Source organism: Lissotriton vulgaris, chromosome 2_1 (genome assembly GCF_964263255.1).
Source record: "Lissotriton vulgaris chromosome 2_1, aLisVul1.2, whole genome shotgun sequence".
Taxonomy (NCBI): domain Eukaryota; kingdom Metazoa; phylum Chordata; class Amphibia; order Caudata; family Salamandridae; genus Lissotriton; species Lissotriton vulgaris.
This window is the reverse complement of record NC_141687.1, coordinates 834,742,485-834,764,639: the sequence shown is the minus strand read 5'-3', so window position 1 is coordinate 834,764,639 and position 22,155 is coordinate 834,742,485. Positions and strand designations below refer to the sequence as shown.

General features: G+C 46.1%; 1 protein-coding gene across 1 annotated transcript in view; it reads left to right on the top strand.

The window, feature by feature from the left end:
- Window positions 1-22,155, top strand: part of LOC147731248 (uncharacterized) — a 269,780-nt gene that overhangs the window by 220,102 nt on the left and 27,523 nt on the right. Inside the window, exon 10 of the mRNA XM_086956252.1 lies at window positions 3,503-5,507. Coding sequence (XP_086812378.1) covers window positions 3,503-5,507 — 2,005 coding nt within the window. The remainder of the gene's footprint in view (window positions 1-3,502; window positions 5,508-22,155) is intronic.

Below are 22,155 nucleotides of genomic sequence, written 5' to 3'. Positions count from 1 at the left end.
ATGCCTCGAACTGCAAATGCTACTTACCAGTATGCATCTGTTCTTGGCATGTAGGGCTGCTGACATTCATATCGCCCACCCTCCTCCCCGGCGCCTGTAGCAGCTGCAGTATTCATTTACATATATTTATATGCTCTTAGCATGGGCATCACTCACATACTTTACTCCATCTCTGCCAATGGCTAAAAACAATCTGGGGATGGAGGCGATGCCCATGCGCACTGTAGTCCAGGGGAGGAGCCACCTATCTCGTGATACTTCGAAGACTCTTCCAGGACAACAATGTGCAATCATCCGGACCCAACACTAGGCGGCGATCTATGCACAGATATGAATGTCAGCAGCCCTACATGCCAAGAACAGATGCATACTGGTAAGTAGCATTTGCAACTTCTAAGTGCTTAATAAAGTACACTACTTGTGTCCGGGCCCCTAAATAAATACTGCTAGTGGGGCTGTAGCACTGATTTTGCCACCCACTTAAGTAGCCCTTTAAACATGTCGTGGGCCTGCCATTTCAGAGCCTGTGTGTGCAGTTTTAACCTGCAATGTAAACCGGATAAAAGTAACCTTATGCCTGACCCAAACTTCCTTATTAACACATGTAAGTCACCCCTAAGGTAGACCCTAGACATGTGCTGTTAAGTTTTACATGCTCTAGTAGTGAAAAACTCTACTGCAAGGCCTAGCCCTCCCATAGAATAACATTGGTGTTGCCGTATTGCATTTTATAAGTGTAATTTACAAATGGGATGAGAAAAATTGTTCATGGTTGGTGTCTCTGAAATCCTAATTTAAAATCCAAATTTATGGTTGAGTAAGGTTTTAAAGTATAATTCTGAAAATGACACTGTTATGAAGGTGGCATTTTATTGCCTTAGCTATTTGTTGTCTACAGTCTGACTCTGGTCACATGACTGGTTGTAGCTGGCAGTTGGGCTTTGAGTATTACTGCTAGACAGCTACATACCATGGGAGCTTAGATGTGTCTGTATGGGCAATTACAGGCAGGGTGAGAAGGAGGAGCTGGGCCCAGTCTCACAGCTGAATGGGCAGTGTCCTGTCTCCACAAAAAGGACTGCATACCCCTTGTAGTTAGTCTGGAGGCAGGGCAGGGAAAGTAGCGCACCTGTGCACTTCAAATACATGCCTCCAGAAGCTTCTCCCCACTTCAAAGGCACAACTGTGTGTAAAAGAAGGAACTCGGACACCACCAATTCTGTGCCTGTGGACCTACCAGGAAGAAGGACTGCTATGCTGCTACAAGGTCTGCCTCTCTGATGGACTGCTGCTCTAAAGGAACTGCTGGCCTTTTGTGCTGACCTGCAGCCCTCTCGCCTGGGGAAGAACTGAACCTGCAACTTCATCTTGAACCCAGGACCACAGAGTCACTTAAAGGCCTCAGGGACATAAAGGCTCCCCACAGTTCCTGGTACCGTCTTCAGTGAGTTCCTTACCCCCAAGTGTTGCCTTTCAGGTTAGGACCCTTGGTGTGGCTCTCTCACTCTTGAAATCAAGCTTTTGGATTCCTCTTGATGGCGAATGGGCCTATTTCGCAATTGAACCGTGCTGCTTGCAAAAATCAGCACAAACCGCTACCAGCTTGTCTCTTTGCACAGCAGCTTTTACAGCCCTTGTAGGACTGTCAAAGCAAAGCTTCATCCTGCCTGTCTGCGATGCCTGGGAATGCTCTTTGTGCCACACTGACCATTGCCAGCGACACTCTACTTGCTGCTCGCAACACTTCCCAATGCGAGCGGTACCCATGGCATAATAACTTGAGAAGGTTAAACTTCAGCAGGACTAATCTGGGACTGTATCCAATGCACGTTCCATTGTGGTCAACCTGAACTTTTAATTTTTATACCGTCTAGCGAAACCAAATAGCCGCGGTTGTCCCTATATGTTTTTGGTTGCTGTTTTACACTTTGTTCTTTAAAAATTAATTACTCTGGTTATACTGATGGGATTTCTAACATTTTGGTCTTGTTTTATGCATTCAATTAAGCTCTATTTTTCTAACCTGGTGTGGGATTTTTTAGCGCGTTGTGTTCGCTAATTTACTGTTTGAAGTGTTGCACAAATACGTTACACATTGCCTCTAAGTTTAGCCTGACTGCTCCATGCCAAGCTACCAGGGAGTGAGCATAGGTCAATTTGGGGTTTGCTTGTGCCTCACCCTGTCTAGGATTGTGGTTGCTACTTGACCAGGGCTCACACCACAGTCAACCAACAACCCAATTTCTAACAGTGGGATACTGTGGTCTTCCACTCTCCTTATTTTAGATGTTCTCCATATGAAGTGTAAATCTTGAAGTGCTGCAGGGGAGATGTGCAGACAACATATATATTCCTCCAATTTGCTCCAAATACATCTTGCTTCCACGGTCACTGCAGGTGTTAAGGGCGGAACCATGCCCTGCAATTATTTCCCACCAATAAGTTGTACGCCGCACTCTAGGAATTCGTTTTCACAGCAGTGTTTATTTAGTGACCATCTCTGCCACAAAACACACCAACGCGTTTTGAATACAAAATGTGAACAAGACTTTGTAGTCGAAACACGTTTGTGTTGGTGTGCTTGTGGCAATGGATGGTCACTAAACAAACAAAAGTTAACTCCTGGAGTGCGGCGTACAACGTCTTGGTGATATATAAAACAACGGCCACCAGTGTCAATAGATGGATTTCTGACCACTCACATCAAACACACAAACCACAAACTCTGCATACATACCGAAAGGCATGGACCAAAGTTATGGTCGATGACTGGGTACTCCTTTACTGAAGAGACAGCCTTCCCAACAGGGATAATGGTAAAAAAGGCATGTACCACCCAAATTATGAGATGCTGGCCCCACCACATCATAACCTGGCATAAGAAACAAGAAGCAACCATTGGTCAGGGGAACACTTTTGGTACATGCCTTTAGTAGAGTTGGGCAAAGCTATGGAGTCCTTTTTTTGTTAAAAGATGAGGCCCCTTCAGTGGACTCTCTGATTGTTTAGTCCTAATGAGTTAAAATATAAAGCAGATAAAAAAAGTAAACATGGCAGCACAGCTTTAAAAACTCCTTCAGCGTACGCCTGCCCAATGCACCCCTATACCTCTTCTATACAATGCACTTGATACCCATGTGATATCCATTTGCTCGCCATGTGACACCCTTCTGTGTTCTCTTTCCCTGTGCCACCCTTCTGCTTCCTCTCTTTCTCAACACCTTTTGCTACTCGTGTGCTAGCCATATACTAACACTGTATTACAACTTTGCTTTCTGGCACAGTCCCTGTAATAACCCATAGCTATTTCTGTGCTACCCAATTTACTCCTGGTTTCCTATGTGTTTTCTTTAGCTAATTATCTGTTCTCTTACACTTCACTTGTTCAGCCTCTGTGCTCTTCTTCGCATATATTTTGCTGGGCATGAGTTAACCAAGAAACATTCATGTGCTGCTTTGCCAAGTTTGTAGTAATGCACTTGTTTTTTATCTTTTCTTCCAGCAACGAGGAAGGCGAAGAGCATCTACGCAAACGAGCTCTACAACTGCCTTTCAGCTTTACCACAGGGGAAGCCGTCCTCTACCAGAATAATTTGCCGCAGTTCCCCGACCCTGTTCCACCAAAAACAAAATTTATGAAAGGCCGCAAGGCCTCAGAAGTGGAGCAAAAGTCAGTGGATCCCAGCTCGATCCTTGGGGCCATGATGAAGCAGGATGAAGCAGTATATGTATCGCATCCAGGAACTGAGAACCGCTTCCCTCTTCCTGAAATCATGAATAAATATGTAGAAGACTGGCAGATCAACCACAAAGGCGTAAGCGTCAAGCAAGAAGATGACCCACTGTTGGCTATATTGGAGACACTGCTTGAGAAGAGTGAAGCAGAAGAGGGCACTCTTCAGGACTTGGACGTAGGTGACCTAGACCTGGAGGGCTTGGAGGATAACCTTCTGCAAATGGAACAGGACATGAATGGACACACTAATGTTATTAGCCACCTAAGTAGTGAAGTGACCTCCTTCTTGGAGGATATTCTGTTCAAGCAGGAGAAGCCCAACAACACTCCTTTCCCTGATGGAGCGAGCCCGGCACCTGTCTACCACCAGCCCATGACACCAAGACAGCTTCATCCCAAATCTCCGAGCAGCCGTTGGCATAACTTAGAGTCTGGGAGCAACCAGAGGCCCTGTCCTGATCATGAAGGGTCTCGTAGACTCCACCAACCAATGAAGCATTTGCCTCATAAAAATGCACTTGGCCTTCAGGATCCTTTCCCACCCAGTCTGCCACAGGATACAGAGGACAGTTTAGACAAGCCAAAGGTTCTGGATCAGATGAAAATGAAAATTAATCCAGCCATTTGCAGTAGTCAGTGCCCTCTACCAGGGGATTTTTCCAGCTCAGGTCGGGTGTTTCAGTCACCTGAAGGGTCACACCCTGTGGAGTTTTCTAGGCAATCAATGGACCTCAACTGCAGAAATCCATCAGAGAAGGATGAAACGCCATTTGTTCCCCACCACCAGCAGGCATCCACCCATGTTCATACGCATTGCTGGCCTGTGGCAACAAACACTATCCCCCTGACCTCGTCCTTCCGGAGCCCTCAAAACCTAATGGGTGTGGCTCCAAAGCATTTGGACAGCAACACAAGAAACATTTGGGAACCACTGGTGACAGGACACTCAGTGGTAGATTCAACAGAAGTAGAACAATCCTCACAGGGCCCCCTGCCTGCGAGTAACCAGTGGACAGCCCCACTGCAGAGACTTCCCGGGGATGCCAATGTGGAGTATTCACAGGCGAGGGATATGCAAGTCCTCCTTGAAGGTGGTGTTCAATATTCTCGAGGCAGGGGACAATCATGTTTTGAAGGAGAGGACATGGCTTGTTCTCAAGGAAATGTCAATGACATAGCGTATTACCAGGGACAGCCGAATACAGTAGGCAGCCTTCAAGACCGACACTTTCACACACAAACGCCTCTTGCAGTAGGTCAAGCATATCAGCAGCAGCACATGCTTTCCCAGCGTCAGCCATTTTCCTCCTCTTTCTCCAGAGCAACATTCCAGCCTTCTGCAACTTGCAGGCTGACCCCAGCCCACCAGGACAGTTGTGTAATGCCTGGTGGCCTTGTAGACGAATCAGAGTATCACACGTCTTCCAACTTGGGTGGCCAAGTGGTGGAGAGTGATTCTCATGCCCAACTGGGCCTATCTGCCCCTACAGACTACATGTATCCTCCATGTGGATATGACAAACTTGCCCCTTCAACGCTCAAAGGCAGCGTTCCCCATCATCAACGCTTGGAGGCGTGTTGTGCTCTTAGCTCGGCTGGGGAAGCCTACCTTTTCCAGAACATTCCGGAAGATTGCCAACTGGGTTTATCTACAGGTTCCCAGATGGACCCTGGTTTCAGCATGTCCTCCTTCTGCCAGTTCGAATCCGGCTGTCCATCTGTGTCTTTAACTGATGGCCAGCAGCTCTTCAGCTACAACATTCAACTTGAGGTAATTGAGAGACTAATGGTGGCATAGCAAAACAGGCACGTCGAGGAGAGAGTGTTAATTATGTGTAGCACCAACATCTGGAGAGGCAGAGTGAGAAGTTCGGATGGTATTGTATGCCCTAATAGGGCAGATGTGTGTTTTTGGTCAACCATGGACTAGTGGCAGCTCTACAGGGAGATTATTGGGGGCAGCAATGCACAGCAGAGCAGTAATCAGAGCAGGCACAGTGAGAAGAGTGTATTGATTGGGAATAGTACCACTTTAATTTGGATGCACTTTAGAAAGGATATCCAAATGGACCTTTGTCAATTCTGAGAGTAGACTTAGTGAGGATGGGGTGCAGATTTGGGATGCACTTACCAAGCAGTTATGATGAGGTGGGGTGTTGCTTGAGGTTATTGCTAATTTTCTAAACAGGCACAGTGAGGGGGAGATGGGGATTGGGATACAAGCCGTGGGTGCTTGCACAATGAGAGGTGCTTATTTGCTGACGATAGCAAAAACAACGAAAAGGCATTAGAAACAACTTTAAGCATTCATAGTCTGGATAGGCAAGTGCCAGAGATAATGTTTACTGACGTGCAAATATTCATTTTGTCACTGTGAGGTGGGAGTGTTGATTGTTGATAGCATATGTGAGCAGGACATAGAGGAGGAGAAGGTGCAGTAGAGGGGCTTCATCAACTTGGAGAGTAGATAGAGTGACTCTGAGCACAAATCTTTGGCCTGATATAGGCCTGGGCAGACAAGCCACCAGTCCACTCGACGCCACCAGAGGAGGGTGATCCATCTGAAGTTTAGTTCCCCACCTGGGATGCAAGCTCTTTTCACTGAAGCAGCTCCTGTCTGCATGTCGAGATCTGCTTTGGTGTAAACAGCTACATGGCAGCAAGAGACCATGCCATGATTGCTTAGAAGAATTGTATGGCTACTGAAACTGTACCTCCAAACTGGGGATATGTTTCCAGTAAAAATGTCCCCAAGCTGCTGGGTGTTTTCCTCCTGAGTAATGGGGACATCACTGGAGATTTATTGTCAATGTTTAAATGACATTACAAGAAATAGTGTTAGGCCAAACACTGTAATTTCGACCACCAGTGTGAAGGCATTTGCAGCAGCCTTAAGTCCCCTGATCTGTTTGTCTTCCTTTCGTCAAAGTCATAGGGGTGGCTGCCTTCTCCTTTACTCAAAATGCAGCAGAGGAATGCAGCAAATAATCGAAGGAACATACCCCATTTGTTGACAGAAGTCCCACTTTTAGCTTTTGAATCATAACCTAAATTCTTTAAAAGAGGGTATTAGGATTTCTTTCTTTTTGTAACAGACAATTTGTATCGTGTTTTGTTGTAGACCACATGCTGTACACTATCCTTACATTTAGTACTGAGTTAAGAATTCTCAAGTATATTTTTCTTCAAAGTCTTTGTTTTGAAATTGAATGGATGCAAAATGACTGATAATCACACTACCAAAACCCAGAATGCAACGGTTCACAGACTGCACTTCAGATTGATCTGCCATCAGGTTTAAAGCTGAATGCTGGTGCTCTGTGTAGAAGCTGCATCGAGACTAGGTAAGGGAATTTCAAAGCTGACTGGACACAATGAACACCTAAGAGCTACATTGGATGACCGAATATTGTTACAACTTTCAGTGCCATGCAAAAGATCCACTGACTGGGATATCATGTCAAATGAGAATATTTAAGGTGGTTTTGCTGAATCCGATCTTTATTGGGTTTGCAATTTATGGCTTCCTCAAGATCACAGCTAATCCAGATGTTCGGTGTGCTAGCCATGTAAGTGTTACAAGCCAAATATATACACTGTGTTCACCGTGGAATGAATATACAAGTGAAGCTGTCTAAGGAACATATAAGAAGATTGAAAATGGTGTTGAGCTGGAGAGCCAATACAGTCCTACTGATAGCTGACCCATAGAAGGAGGTTCAAGGCCAGTCACATTTACACTATCAGCCCTCTGACTCCAAGGACATTGAAGAAAGATTTACTCTTTTTGAAGCTCGGTGGTAGGTTTACTGAAACGCTATCACAAATTACAGGAATGGAGGAATAAATGGCGACCTCCCAAGGAGGATCGACTCAAAAGGATCCTCTGCTCCTTGGTATCAAGCTCACTCAAGAGGGTGGACATTCATTGCAAGAAAGGCCACACAGGAAATCCTTGAAGTCAGAGAGCAAACAGTGCCAAAATAAATTATTGGTGCCCAAAGAGCATCTAGTTAAAGGCTGGCCACGCAAACAAGTCTTGAAACAGTCACTTGAGTATACCATTACTCAGACTGTAAAGGAAGCCTTTCGTACTTTCGGCCATGAAAACCTTCTTTGGGTCCACATAGGTCCCAAAGTTGATGGAAAAAATTTAGACTGTTTTTAGAATGAAGATGCACACAATTTTATTAACCCAGTCACAGGTCGCATAGTAACCAGACAATTCACAGGGAAAGTCCCGCGATAGCCTACATAGAATACATAAGGCTGCCAAAACTAAAACCTCTTCATGTAATTTCTGCTCCAATGAAAAGACAGATACAATTCTTAAACGGTCTAAAGAACAAAGACCCACAAAGGAACTAGATACAGCACCAGCTTTAACACAAGACTCAGATGAGGCATCTCTAATACAAACAAAGCATCAACAGGATAAATCTGGAGATGATGCTTGAAAATAAAATATATTGGGCTCGGAGAAGGACTAATCTTTAGGATATTACTCCACGTAGGCCTCTTCCCCCTACAAAACGTTGGCCTGCCTTCTCATCATACAAGGAACAGTGTCTCAGTATGGGGAAACCCTGGCGATAGAGCAGGAGGACATTAATGTCTTCATTGACAATTTACTGCGCATGACATAAAAGCGGTTCTATATTTACCATTGCTAAAGACTTTGAGCCTTATTTAGAGCTCGACGAACAGGTTGCTCTGTCGCAAACTTGATGGATATTTCATCTGCTGTATTACAAGTTCATTATATCGAATGGCACTTGTAATATGGAGGACGGAATATCCATCATGTTTGTGACAGAGTAACCATCCACTAAAGTCTAAATCTGGCACTTTGTTATGAAATATATATATATTATTAAAAATATCAGTGAAGATGCGCTTAGTGACCATTAGAGTGGAGAAAAAGTATAGAGCAGCCCCACAAGTCACACTATATATTGAAGGGAGATTCCCAGAGGGCCTCCGCACTCATGGCGAAGGCCCCACAGTCGTGGGGGAGTTTCCGCGCACAATGCGGAATCTCTGTGATAAGAATTCTCATCACGGAGATTTTGCTCAAGTGTGGAGACGCTTCCACAACTGTGGGGCCTCCGTCACAAGTGCGGAGGCCCATTGTGAATCAGGCCCCAAGACTCGGTGGTGGTTCCTACTGCACATAAAAGAGCTTATCAGCAGGGCGCCACAAATGGGCCACCTCCTGACAAGAAAACCAAATGTATTGATGCAGCAGGAAAAGTGTTTCAATAAGGGAAACCTGTATGACATGCTGCGGTGGGGGGAGAGGGAATATCTTCTACAGACTCTACCTGAAGTACAAAAGGGGGAAGACATTGTAGCAAAGAGGAATACTTTCACTAATGGTGGTATAAGGTGTGCCCTCGATGTTACAGACAGACGGTTTGTTAAATGAACACTAATATCCTATTGAATAGACAGGCATGACTAAGTGTCTTAGAAATCAGGCCAGATGTACTTTAAATATGCTATTTGACAGGGAGCATTTCTTTGGCCCGCATGTAGACGGTCGTTTGTATAAGATCAACAAAGATATGGGGATAGTAAAATCCCTGGGAGTAGCGCAACAATAAAGGTTATTGTATAAAAGATTTGTGGGGCAGTGACCTTAAGTTACCACAGTCAGATAATCTTTTCAGTCCAATTAAAGCGGAAGCCAGATACCTCAATCCCGGTTACATCAGTCACCATTAAGCCAACTCTTTCATACATTACATTTTCCCGGCGCCAATAAAGTCTGCAGTAAAGAGACCCCAGGTACAGATGCCTTTACTCTCCAACAGTAAAGTATATACAAAGTGATGGATGGAGTGCTTGAATTAATCACAGTCACTAGTAATTACAAAAGCTGCATCCCAGTCCAACATTATTTTGCACACCATGACACCTTAATTTGGATCCACCATGCTACCTCAGCTTTGACCTAGCCATGTGTAAATTATTCACCCAGACCTCAAGTGCTCATTCTTGTGATAAGGCTCACGAGGTCTTCAAGTTTGCAAAACACCACACTGTTAGTGTGTTATGCTGATAAATACAAATGTTTACCACTCATAGTACCCTATTATCCATTGATCATTTGAATGTTTGTTGAATACCTTCTTTCTTTACAAAATTAGCATGCAGTTCTATTGAAGTTCAGTTTCAGTTAGTTTGTTAAAATGTCGATAAAGGCCATGCAAACTTTTAAAAACCAAAAAATATCTGTAAAAACCAGAAAGAATACAGTATTAGCAGTTCATTATTAGCATTTACATTACTTATCTGCTAATCCTAACTTGCATGTTTTAGTAAGAGGAAGTTCATTTTGCCCTCTCAAGCAATAAATAACCTTCCAAATTTAAAACGAAAAGCAATATTTTCACATTGCTTTAAATAAGAAATAATTTCAGTAATTTTACAAATCTGTAAGTAGCTCATTATTGGCAGCAGCAAGAGTTTACACACATCGATTAAAGATGTACAAAATATAATTATATAGGTCAGTGAAATCCCAGCTATTCCACCAGTAGACAAAATATTTCTCCTTTTCTTTCCTATGGATTGATACACAATGAGGGTTTTGTTGCAATTGACCCAGTCTTATTTTTAACAGACATCTTCTGGTGATATCATGGCGATCTTTCTTTTACAGGTAAACAGGTGTGACCATTCAAGCTCTATTTTTACATAGTACATAATCTAAATTTCAAGACAGCACATATACAGCTGATTTAATCTTCTTCTACCAGATGTTACAAGAAGTAATAGCTTTAATCTCTTCATCATTAAAGGTCAAGTTCTACTTGACTATATGAATTGTCTTACACCATTGAGTAACTAAACACATTTCAATATGCTAAAAAAAAAAAAAATCCATCAAAAGCTTCTATCATCAGATACAAAGAATCAGAAAAATAATTTGGCCCCAAAAATTCTAAAACATTTTATAATACGTAAATATTATTTAACCAAGCGCTATTATAGCCTCATAAATATCCGGCAATCACTTATGATAATCCAACCCATCTTTTTTGCATCATGATTTCAGCACTTTGATTCCTTTCAGTATCTTTTTGTACTAGCATCTAACTGCGATAGAGCGACACGTTTACCTCATTTGACTTAACTTCTTTATTTAAAACTTCTCAAAGATATAACATGCTCTTTAAAATTAAAATTTGTCCTATACATTACTCCCAAGTCGGTACTGGGATATACATTTTCTAATTTACAAGAGTTCAGTTGCAAGCTACAAATATCTTACTTTCTCATTTTATAAGATCGAACATGACAGTATAATCGGCATAAAAGAGAGTCTGTACATTTTCCAGTTACAGTCAAGTTATTCTAGCAGCTCTCAGTTGCAAAAATAGACAACACTCCTCCATGTCAAGGTTTCCTGCAGCTAAAGCTCTCATTGAGAGCTTGAAGAATGATCTCACCAAGAACTATGTTAGCCCCTCTTGGTATTTAAATATTGTCCTCACATAATTGCCTTACTGACTTGACTCACATAATTAATAAGCTGCCTGTTGGCCCTTTACAGTACTTTACATTGCAGGCTTTGCCCTGAAAAGTTATTACCTGCTGTTGGTTAAGTAGATTCTGTGAACTAGAGATGCTATCTGTAGAGGAACCATACATGCAAGTGCATATGGATAGGGTGGTTCTACAAACCCACCCGTCTTTCTTACCGACATGTATATCACCTTTTCATGTCAGCTACTCACAAGAATTACTTACATTCATCCCTAGTCACCAAGACAAACAGAATGGAGCCTTTACTTGTTAATGTACTATATGGGTAGAACAAAAATATTGGGAAGACAAAGCAGTTTGTATCCTTTACGCACCCTCATTTAGGCAAACACATTTCAAAGTCAGATTGCATGTTGAGCTTTGAAATGTATCCCGATATTTTTGATAGATACATCTGACCGCAGATTCTTCACCTTTTGATTATTCCCCAGACTGGATCTGGAAAATTTTCCGCATTACTTCTGAGCAATGGTAGGTGGCATTGTGCGGCTCCACACCAACATTGTCTCACTTCAAGATTGACGTGTGGAGCTGAATATTAGCTCCCCCAATGGACACCGTTGTCAGTTTCTTTCTTTCTCTGCCACCAGATGCAGATCCGGAGCTACCCCTCATCTCTTAACAAGACTGTTTTCTCAAAACGTACCTAAAGTGACCAGTGTGCAAAAGAAAATGTCCGCCCTAAAGCCACAGGTTTCAAACCATGTAGGGCCTGTTGCAACCAAATGTCTGTTGCTGATCTCCACCAGCTTTGTCTTCGGTGCTTCGGTAGAAACACAATTCCAAGACCTGTAGCAACTGCACCTTAATGAGGCTATTCGAAGCAGTATGCTTCTGGACTCCATGCAGGGACAGTTGCAGTTGAAGGGAAAGTCCAGTTTCCACTATCAAAATTGTTACCTTTGTAGATCTTTGTTGTGGTTGAAGTTCTCGAGTAAGTAAGCCCAAGCGGGACTCGACTCCTTCCTGCCTTTCTCAGGCGTGTGGGTGTGGGTGTTAATGTACCTCTCAGTTTTACTCCACTGGAGCTGATTCGCTCTTTTGTCATGGGGCAACCCGAATTTTAGTGTCCTTTGGCAAAGCTGCAGCAAATCCACAAGTTCTGCCAAGCTTGGCTGCGTCTCTTTGGTGTGCTTCCGGCCTCCTTCTGGTGTATCTCTGGACCCCAAGGAATTGCAAGGACTTCCAAATGGAAGTCCACTAGCCGATCCGTCCACAGTGCCAGCTGGAACCTCTGAACCCTTTATGGGCCCTGCAATGGCTTCGATGCCGATGTCGTTCTTGTAACTACAATATACGCCCGACCCCAGACAACAGATAGTGCTTTCTGAGCTGACCACTTTGACTTCAACAGAGGCCACATCCTGGTCCCTCTAGGTCACAGCCTTCTGGCAACCCATTGGAAATTGATATATTGCCTTTGTCTCAAGAACGGGCCAAGATCATCAACAATCTTTTTGTCATCATTCAATAACAGCTGTTACGATGATGGGAATACATTTGGTCAACTTTATACTTAAAACGACTTGTATGATGAGTTGCAAGATGCCAGTGGACTGGATACTTCTCCAGATATTGGACTGGTCTCGCCAACTAAGCTAGCTGATGAAGAAAACGCCTCTTTTGCAGTTGTAATACAGAAGGCGGCTGAGGTTCTTGGCCTCCAATTGCCCACTATGGAGGTGAAAACCAATGTTCTTACCAAAAATGTACTCCAACTCGAACAAACAAATACTAAACCCCAACCACCTCCCAATGAGAACCTCAGAGACACCCTTCTGTGAATGAGAGCAAAGGCACATTCTGTACTACCAGTGAATAGGCAGAAAGCAAGGCGCCATCACCCTGTCCTGGTTGATAAGGCCCTCCTACAGCAACACCTGACACCAGAGAGCTTGGTAGTGCAGGGAGCCTTGAGCAAGGACATCCCCAGTGCTTTCCCTACTAATCCACCAGATAGAGAATCTTGAGACTTTTCAGAAAACATCTGTTGTGCCCTACCAGCTTGGAATTGCTGTCTGTCAATGACAGCTGCCTATTGTATATGCTATACTTATACCCTTTGGGATTTCGCTGCTCAGATCGTACCTGCTGCACCTGATGAAAACGCCCCAATCTTACACAAGCAATTCAAGACAGTCGCGATGTGGCAAAATTCATGATGGTTGGACACTGAAGATTGCCTTGGTCAGAGCAGTCGGCACCATTGCGACGCACAGAACATGTGTCTGGATGAGGTCTATGGTCTTCTCTGGGGACGTCCAATCATCGCTAATGGATATGCCCTTTGATGGCTCTCACCTCTTTGGTTAAGCGATAGACTCAGCTGTCGGGCGCTTTAAATACAGCAGGGCCACAGCACGCTCCTTGGGCCTGTCTGCTCCACTTGCAGTTATGCCCCCTCTGTGGCTAAGGTGGGGGTTTTCAATAGCACTAGCACCCACCCACACAATGAGCCCAACAGACCATACAGCTTTTCTGTGACAGTGGCCATGGTACACAAAGACGACGTGGGTAATAAGAGTAATATCCATACAGTCCCTCACTCTTCCAGATGCTGAAGCCGCGAACCCTCATTGGTGTACCCTTGCAGGAGGTAAAGCTACCCTGTTTTGATTCAATATTTTCTCCCACGGTGGCAAGCTATCACTTCAGACAAGTGGGTTCTACAAGTTGTCCATGGAGGGCTGCGCCGTTCAATTTTTTATTCACCCCCTTTCCTTCCACTGTCCTCACAGTGGCTGACAGAGGACTAGCTGTCCCTCTTGCAACAGTAAGTGCTGACCCTCAGAGGGGCCAAGGAGAGGGTTCTGACCTCAGAAGTTGGAGTTAGGTGTTACTGCTACTACTTCCATGTCCTTTTTTTTTTTAATTTGTTTATTGAAATTTTCATAGAACAAAAAACAGCAGAGATATCTTTGCATTATTACATATCGTACAGAATACAAAGGAGTCTATCTTCACATGTGTACATACCATCAAGGTGATAATAAAGACAAGCACGTCAATAATCAAAGCAGGCACATGGGTAGAAAAACAGGTATAACCTTAATCAGCAGTGGTAGCCAGCAGGTAGACAGTGAAGGGGGCCCAAACGTCCTGCGGACGGGACGCACTGGGCAGTTCTTCCGCATAACCCACAAGTTGATCACGACAGTATGTTACGTCCTGCAGCCAGTGTGCAAATGTAGGTGCTGGGCAGCCATTCCAGTGCAGTGAGACCGTGCGTTTCGCCAACTGCAGCGCCAGCTCCACAAGTTTGCAGTTCGCAGACTTAACATGCAGGACATGCCCCAATAAGCAAACCTTCATGGTACAATCGATCACCTCACCCACCATAGCAGATAATGTGGTTATGACCTCACCCCAAAACTCTGCTACTTTTGCACTGGCCCAGGCTAAGTGTTCAAAGTCTGCCTTGTCAGCCCCACATCTTTTACAGCAATGAGAGTCTCACAATCCAAATGTATGCAGTTGCACAGGAGTATAATATACCTGATGGACATATTTATAATGAATATGTTTAAGATTACCATTTGCAGCAAGATGACCTGTTAATCGGCAACTCGATTCCCACTCCTCCTCCGTCAGCGGCTGTGGTAGGATGGCATTCCACTTAGCTAGCGAGGTTTCTGCAGATACAGCCTCATTACGCTGGGAGGCTATATATAAGCGTGAAATCAGCTTTGTAGTGTGCAGTGCAGTATACAAAGATTGAAGAGCATCTAGTGTTGGTGGCTCAATTGGGAAAGTGGGATACAACGTTTTGACTGCTGCCCGTAATCTGCTGTAAATAAATGTCAACATAACTACATTTCCCCCATCCCCCACAAAGTTCTCAAGCTGCAAAAACCGACCATTCGGAAAGATATCCCCTATAGTACGTGCCCCAACAGCGTGCATCATTTTTAGTGACCCCACCTCACCAGTCACCGATATATGCATATGATGTACTAAAGGCTTCGCCAGTGCATATAGCGGTAGCTTCTTGGCCCGACGTCCCAGTTCTTGCCATGCCTGATATGTACAGTTCACCGTGTCAATTTCATCTCTTTCTAGAACCGTGGCGTTATTCACTACCATTGCTTTTAGGGGTATTGAATGGGTAGTGCCTGCCTCCACTGCTACATGTGGTGTATATGGTGGAGCTTTTTGCCAATAATGTGCGTAGTGCGCATAGGTAAAAAAGTTGCATATCAGGTACAGCGAAACCTCCGTGTCGTACTGCCTTGTTAGTGTCTCCCATTTAACTCTTGGTCTTTTACCCCCCCATGCCAATGTGATTAACAACGACCGTAATGTAGAGAAAAAGTGCTGCGTGAGGCGTATAGGTATGTTCACAAAAAAATATAAGAACCGTGGCAGCACCACCATTTTGATGATTGCAACTCTGTCCGCAAAGATAAGTGTTAGCTTGATCCATTTCGCAATCTGGTCTTCTAACCGTGAAATACAGCACCATAGTTGGCTCTGATCACGACCTGAGAGTCCCTATGAGCCCAGACAACTAAATACTTAACTGGCTCAGTCGCCATTCTAGAGGACATTCCAACTCAAACGGAACAGTACTGTCCGTCAAGGGGAAGACAATCGACTTATTCCAGTTTATGGCAAGACCAGAGTACCACTCAAACCTGACATATTCACGAACCAGACTATCTAGATGCACTGCTGGTTCCGGCACGTACAGGATCACGTTGTCTGCATGCATAGACACTGCTAACGGCCGCTGTAAAAATTGCAGTGCTGCTGCTGCGTGCCTTTGGCGTAGAATGCCGGCTAGGGGTTTCATAACTAACGCAAAAAGTAAAGGCGACAGTGGGCACCCCCGTCGCATGCCACGCTTAATTGGGATCGCCCCCGAGGTCTGGCCATTAACCTGAATGCGGGCCACTGGACTAGTGTACAGCAACTTGATCCAGTTAGTATAGAAGTAGGGAAACCCCATACGATGCAGGACCGCAAACATGTATGTCCACGCGATGGAATCGAATGCCTTCACGGCATCTAACACAACTGCAGCTGCTGACCTTTCAGGTTTCAGGAGATGTAGCACTGCAAACAGGGTCCTAAGATTGTGAGCAGTTGAGCGGGCCGGGATAAACCCTGACTGGTCTGGTAAGACCATGACCGATATCAATAGTTGTAACCGAGTCGCTAGGACCTTCGCAAGGATTTTAACCTCGGTGTTCATCAGCGACAGGGGTCTGTAGGAGTCACATTTGTCTGGAGCCTTCCCCGGTTTCAATAGCGTGATAAGGAGAGCCTCAAGTAAGGTATCCGGGAGCCGCTGCTGCTCATATGCCTCATGAAACATAGCCTGTAGATGTGGCACCAAGATATCCACATACTCCTTATAGAACTCTGCCGGGAGCCCATCGGTGCCCGCAGCTTTACCATTTGGCAGTGCTGCGATAGCGTCTCTAAGCTCACCTACTGTCAACTGATGCATCAGGAAGTCCTGCTGCCCCTTCTACAGCCACACCAAGGCAATGTCGTCTAAGTATTGAGCAATGTCCTCACTCGCGGTGGGCCTAGCCTCATACATATGTCTATAGTATTGCGTGAACGTGTCAAGTATCCCTGGTGTATCACAATGAGTGTGCTCACCCTCCGTTATGGATTGAATCTGGCAACGCTTGGTCCATGAGTCCGCAACCCTGCTTGCCAAGGCACGGCCAGGACGTCCCCCTTCCGCATAGTATAGGGCCCGCCACCGTCTGGACATATGTTTCACTTCTTGGTCTGCTAGGTCATTGTATTCAGTTACTTTGGAGGTGTGCCATTGAGCCGCTGAGAGATTTGAGCACCCCAGCTTGTAGGCCCATGCATACACCCCGTATAGTGACCTTAAAGGCCTCCATATAGTGCTGACACTCTTCACAGAGCCTACATTTTCAGTAAAATAATTGTTGATAGCCTCACGTACTCCCTCCTTGAACACCGGATCTAACAGTTCAGTGGGTTGCAGGCGCCATTGAAACTGGGGAGGTGTGTTTAATGGGCAGTGTCATAGCGAGTCGTACCGGGGAGTGGTCAGACAGGGTGTGAGGAAGGTGCATCACCCCAGTGATCCAATTGCTAACATCTGTAGTAGTCAACCAATAATCGATATGAGACCATGAATTGTGAGCATATGAATGGCATGTACCTTCCTGTACCCCCAGGTGCCTTATCCTCTAAACATCCAGTAGGCCTAAAGTGTGCATCCCCGTATGAATCGCTTGCGTGGCTTTCTTGGCGATGGGGTCGGAAGCTGTGTGGCGCTCAAGTGTTGGGTCCAATATTGTATTAAAATCCCCCCCACAAATAATTGCAATAGGTGGCAATTGATCGATTTTGTTCCATAACTCTGCATAGAAACCTGGGTCGTCGATATTCGGCCCATAAACGTTGACTATTGTAACCATTTGGCCACAGAACCTACCCTGGATGACCACATAACGGCCAGTCTCATCGGCGTCCTAACAAAGGGAACATTCTTTTTAATTAAGACCATAACCCCACGCGCATATGATGAATAGGAGGAGGTGAACAGAAAACCTGCCCATTTGGTGGCTATAGAGGATGCTGCTGTCTTAGTGAGATGTGTTTCCTGTAACAACGCCACTTGTATGTCGTGGCGGTCAAGATATGCCAACACCTGCCTAGTTTTCTTTGGATTATTGAGCCCCCTAACATTCCATGTTATCCAGTTCAGTCTACCCCCTGCCTGCGGCATTGGCACTCATTGCAGCAATGTACCCAGCAAGTTTAACATGTGATCTTCGTACATAAATCATTCGCCAGCTATGTATTCTGTTAATCAAGAACAAGTCTGCAAATAACACCCCAACGAAGCCCCCCACCCACCCCAGCATCCCAATCACACTGAGGAAACCCACATAACTGAACAGCCAAATTAAGCCCCCCCCCCACCGAGCCCACAGTAAGCAGCTAATCCACTCACTGTGACCGACTGCAGTTAAGAACTGTGAGGGGAACACCCACATGGAGGAAGCCAGTCGCCCAAAAGCCCCCTTGATGTACTAAGGGGGGTCAGGGCCCACTCAATATACTCTCTGCAAACATCCTGCTATTATATGACCCATAGTAGGCTGCCGCAAAGGCCCCCAGGCAGGTCGCATTGTGTTGCGTCTCTCTCCCCATCCCTGAAGCAACAATATCAAAAACATATATAATCGTCCACAGCAAAAACAGTATCCACCCCGTCTATATATCCTAGTGCTGTACATGGAAGGCAAATGAAGACAGACAGTAGCACTGGAGACCTCTACTCCCAGTACACTTTACACTATGGCATCCAGTATAAACACGTAATGACATTAGTACTACCTCCCAACCTCATTTTCGAACCGATGAGTCAGTACAGCAGCGTAGTGACCATTAATAGGGGTGACATCTTTCAACTATTTACCACTACAGTACCAGTTCAATCTGGGCCCTCAGTCCTCGTTGTCTGCCTCCTCCCCAAACACTCTGGCCGATTCTTTACTTTCAAGCTGTTTGATGTAGTGCAGAGCTTCCTTCGGAGTCGCGAACAGTTTGGTTTTACCATCATGCTGGATTCGGAGCCGCGCAGGGTAAAGCATGGCGTATTGTATCTTCAGCGCTTTTAGACGTTTTTTGACAGCTGAGAACTCACGCCTTGCCTGTTGCAACGCCGTCGTGAAGTCTGGAAATAGTTGAATGTCCATACCTTGGTATTTTGTGGTGCCCGTCTCCCTTGCCAGCCGAAGTGCCGCATCGCGATCCCGATAGTTGAGCAGCCTGGCAATTATTGGGCGAGGGGTGGCCCCCGGGACAGGCCGCGGCGCAAAGGATCTATGCGCCCGCTCAACCACCAGCATGATGGAGAAGTTCTCTGCCCCAAACATAGTTTTGAGCAAATCCTCAATATATAGCTCCATTTTCCCAACGTTGGTGGACTCCGGGACCCGAAGAACGAGTAGATTATTACGTTGGGAACTGGCTTCCAAGTCCTCATTCTTTGCATTAATTACTGCTAGCAGTTTTTCCATTTGAGCCAGGATTTAGCAGAGGTGCCTACTTTATCCTCAGCGTTGGAAATTCGCTGCTCGGACTCCGCCAAACGCACTCCGTGTTTGTCCAGCTTAGACGCCATGCTCTCCATGCGGAGGTTAAGAGTGTCAATCTTGCCATCAATGGTATGCAAGCTCTGCTGCATGGACAGCAACATTCACTCAAGCTTTCCAGTGCCACTCGCCTCCATGTCAGTCTCCGTGTCTGATGTGGCTTGTGGTGTCGTTTTTTTGTGGCGTTTCGATTCAAAGGGCAGCTTGGGCTGCACCTGCTTATCTGGTTTACCCATTGCGACAATGGGCCTGCACAGCGCTCCGATGTACTGCAGGCACAACTTAACCTGGGCTCTGGCCCTGTGGCACTTAGTATCTTCAGGCCAGCAGCTAATAAGAACTCAATCGTGCTTCCGCCGGGAATGGGATAGCAGCGCTCATAAGGTGCATTCAGCAAAAATTTGTAGTCTCCTGGTTGGGCACATCTGACCCCCCACCACCTCCAGGGGAAGTCGTCAGCACTGGCTGCAAAGCGATGTATGATGGCGCCCAAGGGAGGAGATCAAAGGAACAAAGTTGAATTGCGTACCTCCAGAGCCCCGCAAAACAAAGCAGCCACCTCTATAAGCAGTTTGAATTATTGTAAGCTGCCTCAGGGACCGGCAATGTGTGGTAATAGCGTCCGTACTTGACAGGGAACAGTCTCTCCCGCCCTCCGCCGTATGCGTTCGAAAATGGCGGGCGCCGGGAGCGCCGCACTTGACCGCTGAGGTCCGCTGCGGGAACGCACCCGCCGGTGGCGCTGACTGCAGGAACAGGCAACGCTGTTGGGAAGCCGGCACTCACCCACAGCGGCTCCACAGGCAGTGCTGGCACAGGACCGCCAAACACACTCTGCTCCTGTCGGCGCCCCTAGAGCCCTCAGCTCCGGAGCCCAGACGCGCCCCCGAGAGGCGCGTGCTGCACCGGACTCACGGTTCTCACCGGGAGGACTCCGCAGCTAGGATGCTCCACCGCCCGCGTCGCTCAGTGGGCCGTAGAGCCGCCCCGGCCCCTCCGCTCCTGACCCAGCAGCCCCAGCCTGGAGTGCAGCAGTATCTTCTGGCCAGCGGGCATCGATGTCACAAGGCCGGGGTCGCCATCTTCTGCAGGCAACGTGTTTCCCCACTGAGAAGCAGATTAGGGCGCAGTAGCCTCACCAATGCAATTCAAAGGGGCATCATCCCGTCGCACACAGCCAAGGGAACCAGTACTACCTCAGTTCACCATCGGATTTCGCAGCCACAGGTAGGATATAAGCAGGATTATGGCCCTGACCAGCAGAGCTGCACTAAAGTGCGGCCATCTTGCGTCAGGCTCTCTAGCGCCCCCCCGCTACTTCCATGTGCTTATTTCCATATCCTCATCCTGCAGACCCACAGGCGCCTTCATGGTCGGCCAGGAGCACTTTCAGTTTGCTGTGCTCTCTTTTGTCCTCACTAGTGCCCCTTGGGTGCGCACAAAAGTGATGGCAGAGGTTGCAGCACATCTTCAGAGGTCAGTGGTTCCCCTTCCTGGACGACTGGCTGCTAAAGGCATGCTCCCCCCAGGTAGTCATCACCCACGTCCAGACTATGGCAAACCTCTTGCCGTAGTTACAGCTGACTCCTTCTCAGATGATCCCTTTCATCTGACCTGCTCTGGAAACAGTACATGTTTGTGCCTTCCCCTGGAATGGAAAGTCATGGATATTCAGGCTATGATCCTGATGTTTCAGCCTCTGCCTTAGATCTCAGTGAAAATGACTCTGAGGCTGCTGGGACTGATGGTCTCCTTATCCTGCTAGTCAAGCATGCCTGGTGACATATGCAGACTCCTTAGTAAGATCATTCTAAAGACCCAGTGAACATAGCACCAGAGGGAACTTTCTGCCTACTTACAGATTATAGACAAGCCTGCAAATGGTCTTCAGTGGTGGCTGCTGGACAACAATCGAGTCAGCAGCAGACCCCTACCCTTACTCCACTCAGAGCTAACAGCGGTCACCTATCCATTGCTTCTGGGTTGGGGAGGCCATATGGGAGGGATGGAGTGTCGTAAATATTTAATTTACCATCTTAATTTCTATGCAGGTAAGTACTTAATCAATAATAACTCAATCGGAAAGAAAGAAAACAGAGTCCGTGGTGTTAGAGTTCTTAGGGGTTTTATTCCTTAAAAAGGAATCGTTCCGGAACTGGATATCGGGTTCCTGCAACCACAAAGGGTTCAGGAAGGGATAGAGCAATATTTTATTGACAATACATAGCTTATATACTTAATTTACATCATAGAAAGCAATATAGTAGGCGTAACAGCTGAGAGAAGACAAGATAACAGCATCCACGTGTTACTAGTACGTAATCAGAAGGCGTGGACTAGGCGTAACCGGAGGTGTGTTCTAGAAACGTCACAAGTAGGTGGCACTAAACAGGAATGTTGCAATGTCAGCAGAAATCGGAGGCTTGGATGCGCGCGCAGCTGCATGACGTATGATTGGCGTGAAACTGGAGGGTGCAGGGGGCTTGACATTTACACTGGCGGAAAGAGACAGAAGTCTGGCATGTCAGATCAACTTGTGCTTCTATCATATCTGATATCTGATGTTTAGGAACTGAGCTATCTGGGCGGAAAGGTCTCTGGGGCAGAAGCTATTCTATACTGACTGTGAGTGCGTGTATAAGCGCCTGAGTGTCTGCATGAGAAGCGTGGGGGCATGGACCTTCCATGGGAGCATGGTAACAGAGGCTATGAATTACTTGTACGGAGACAGGACGGCCCTTCGGCTCTGCAGCTGGGGAATGTTTACTG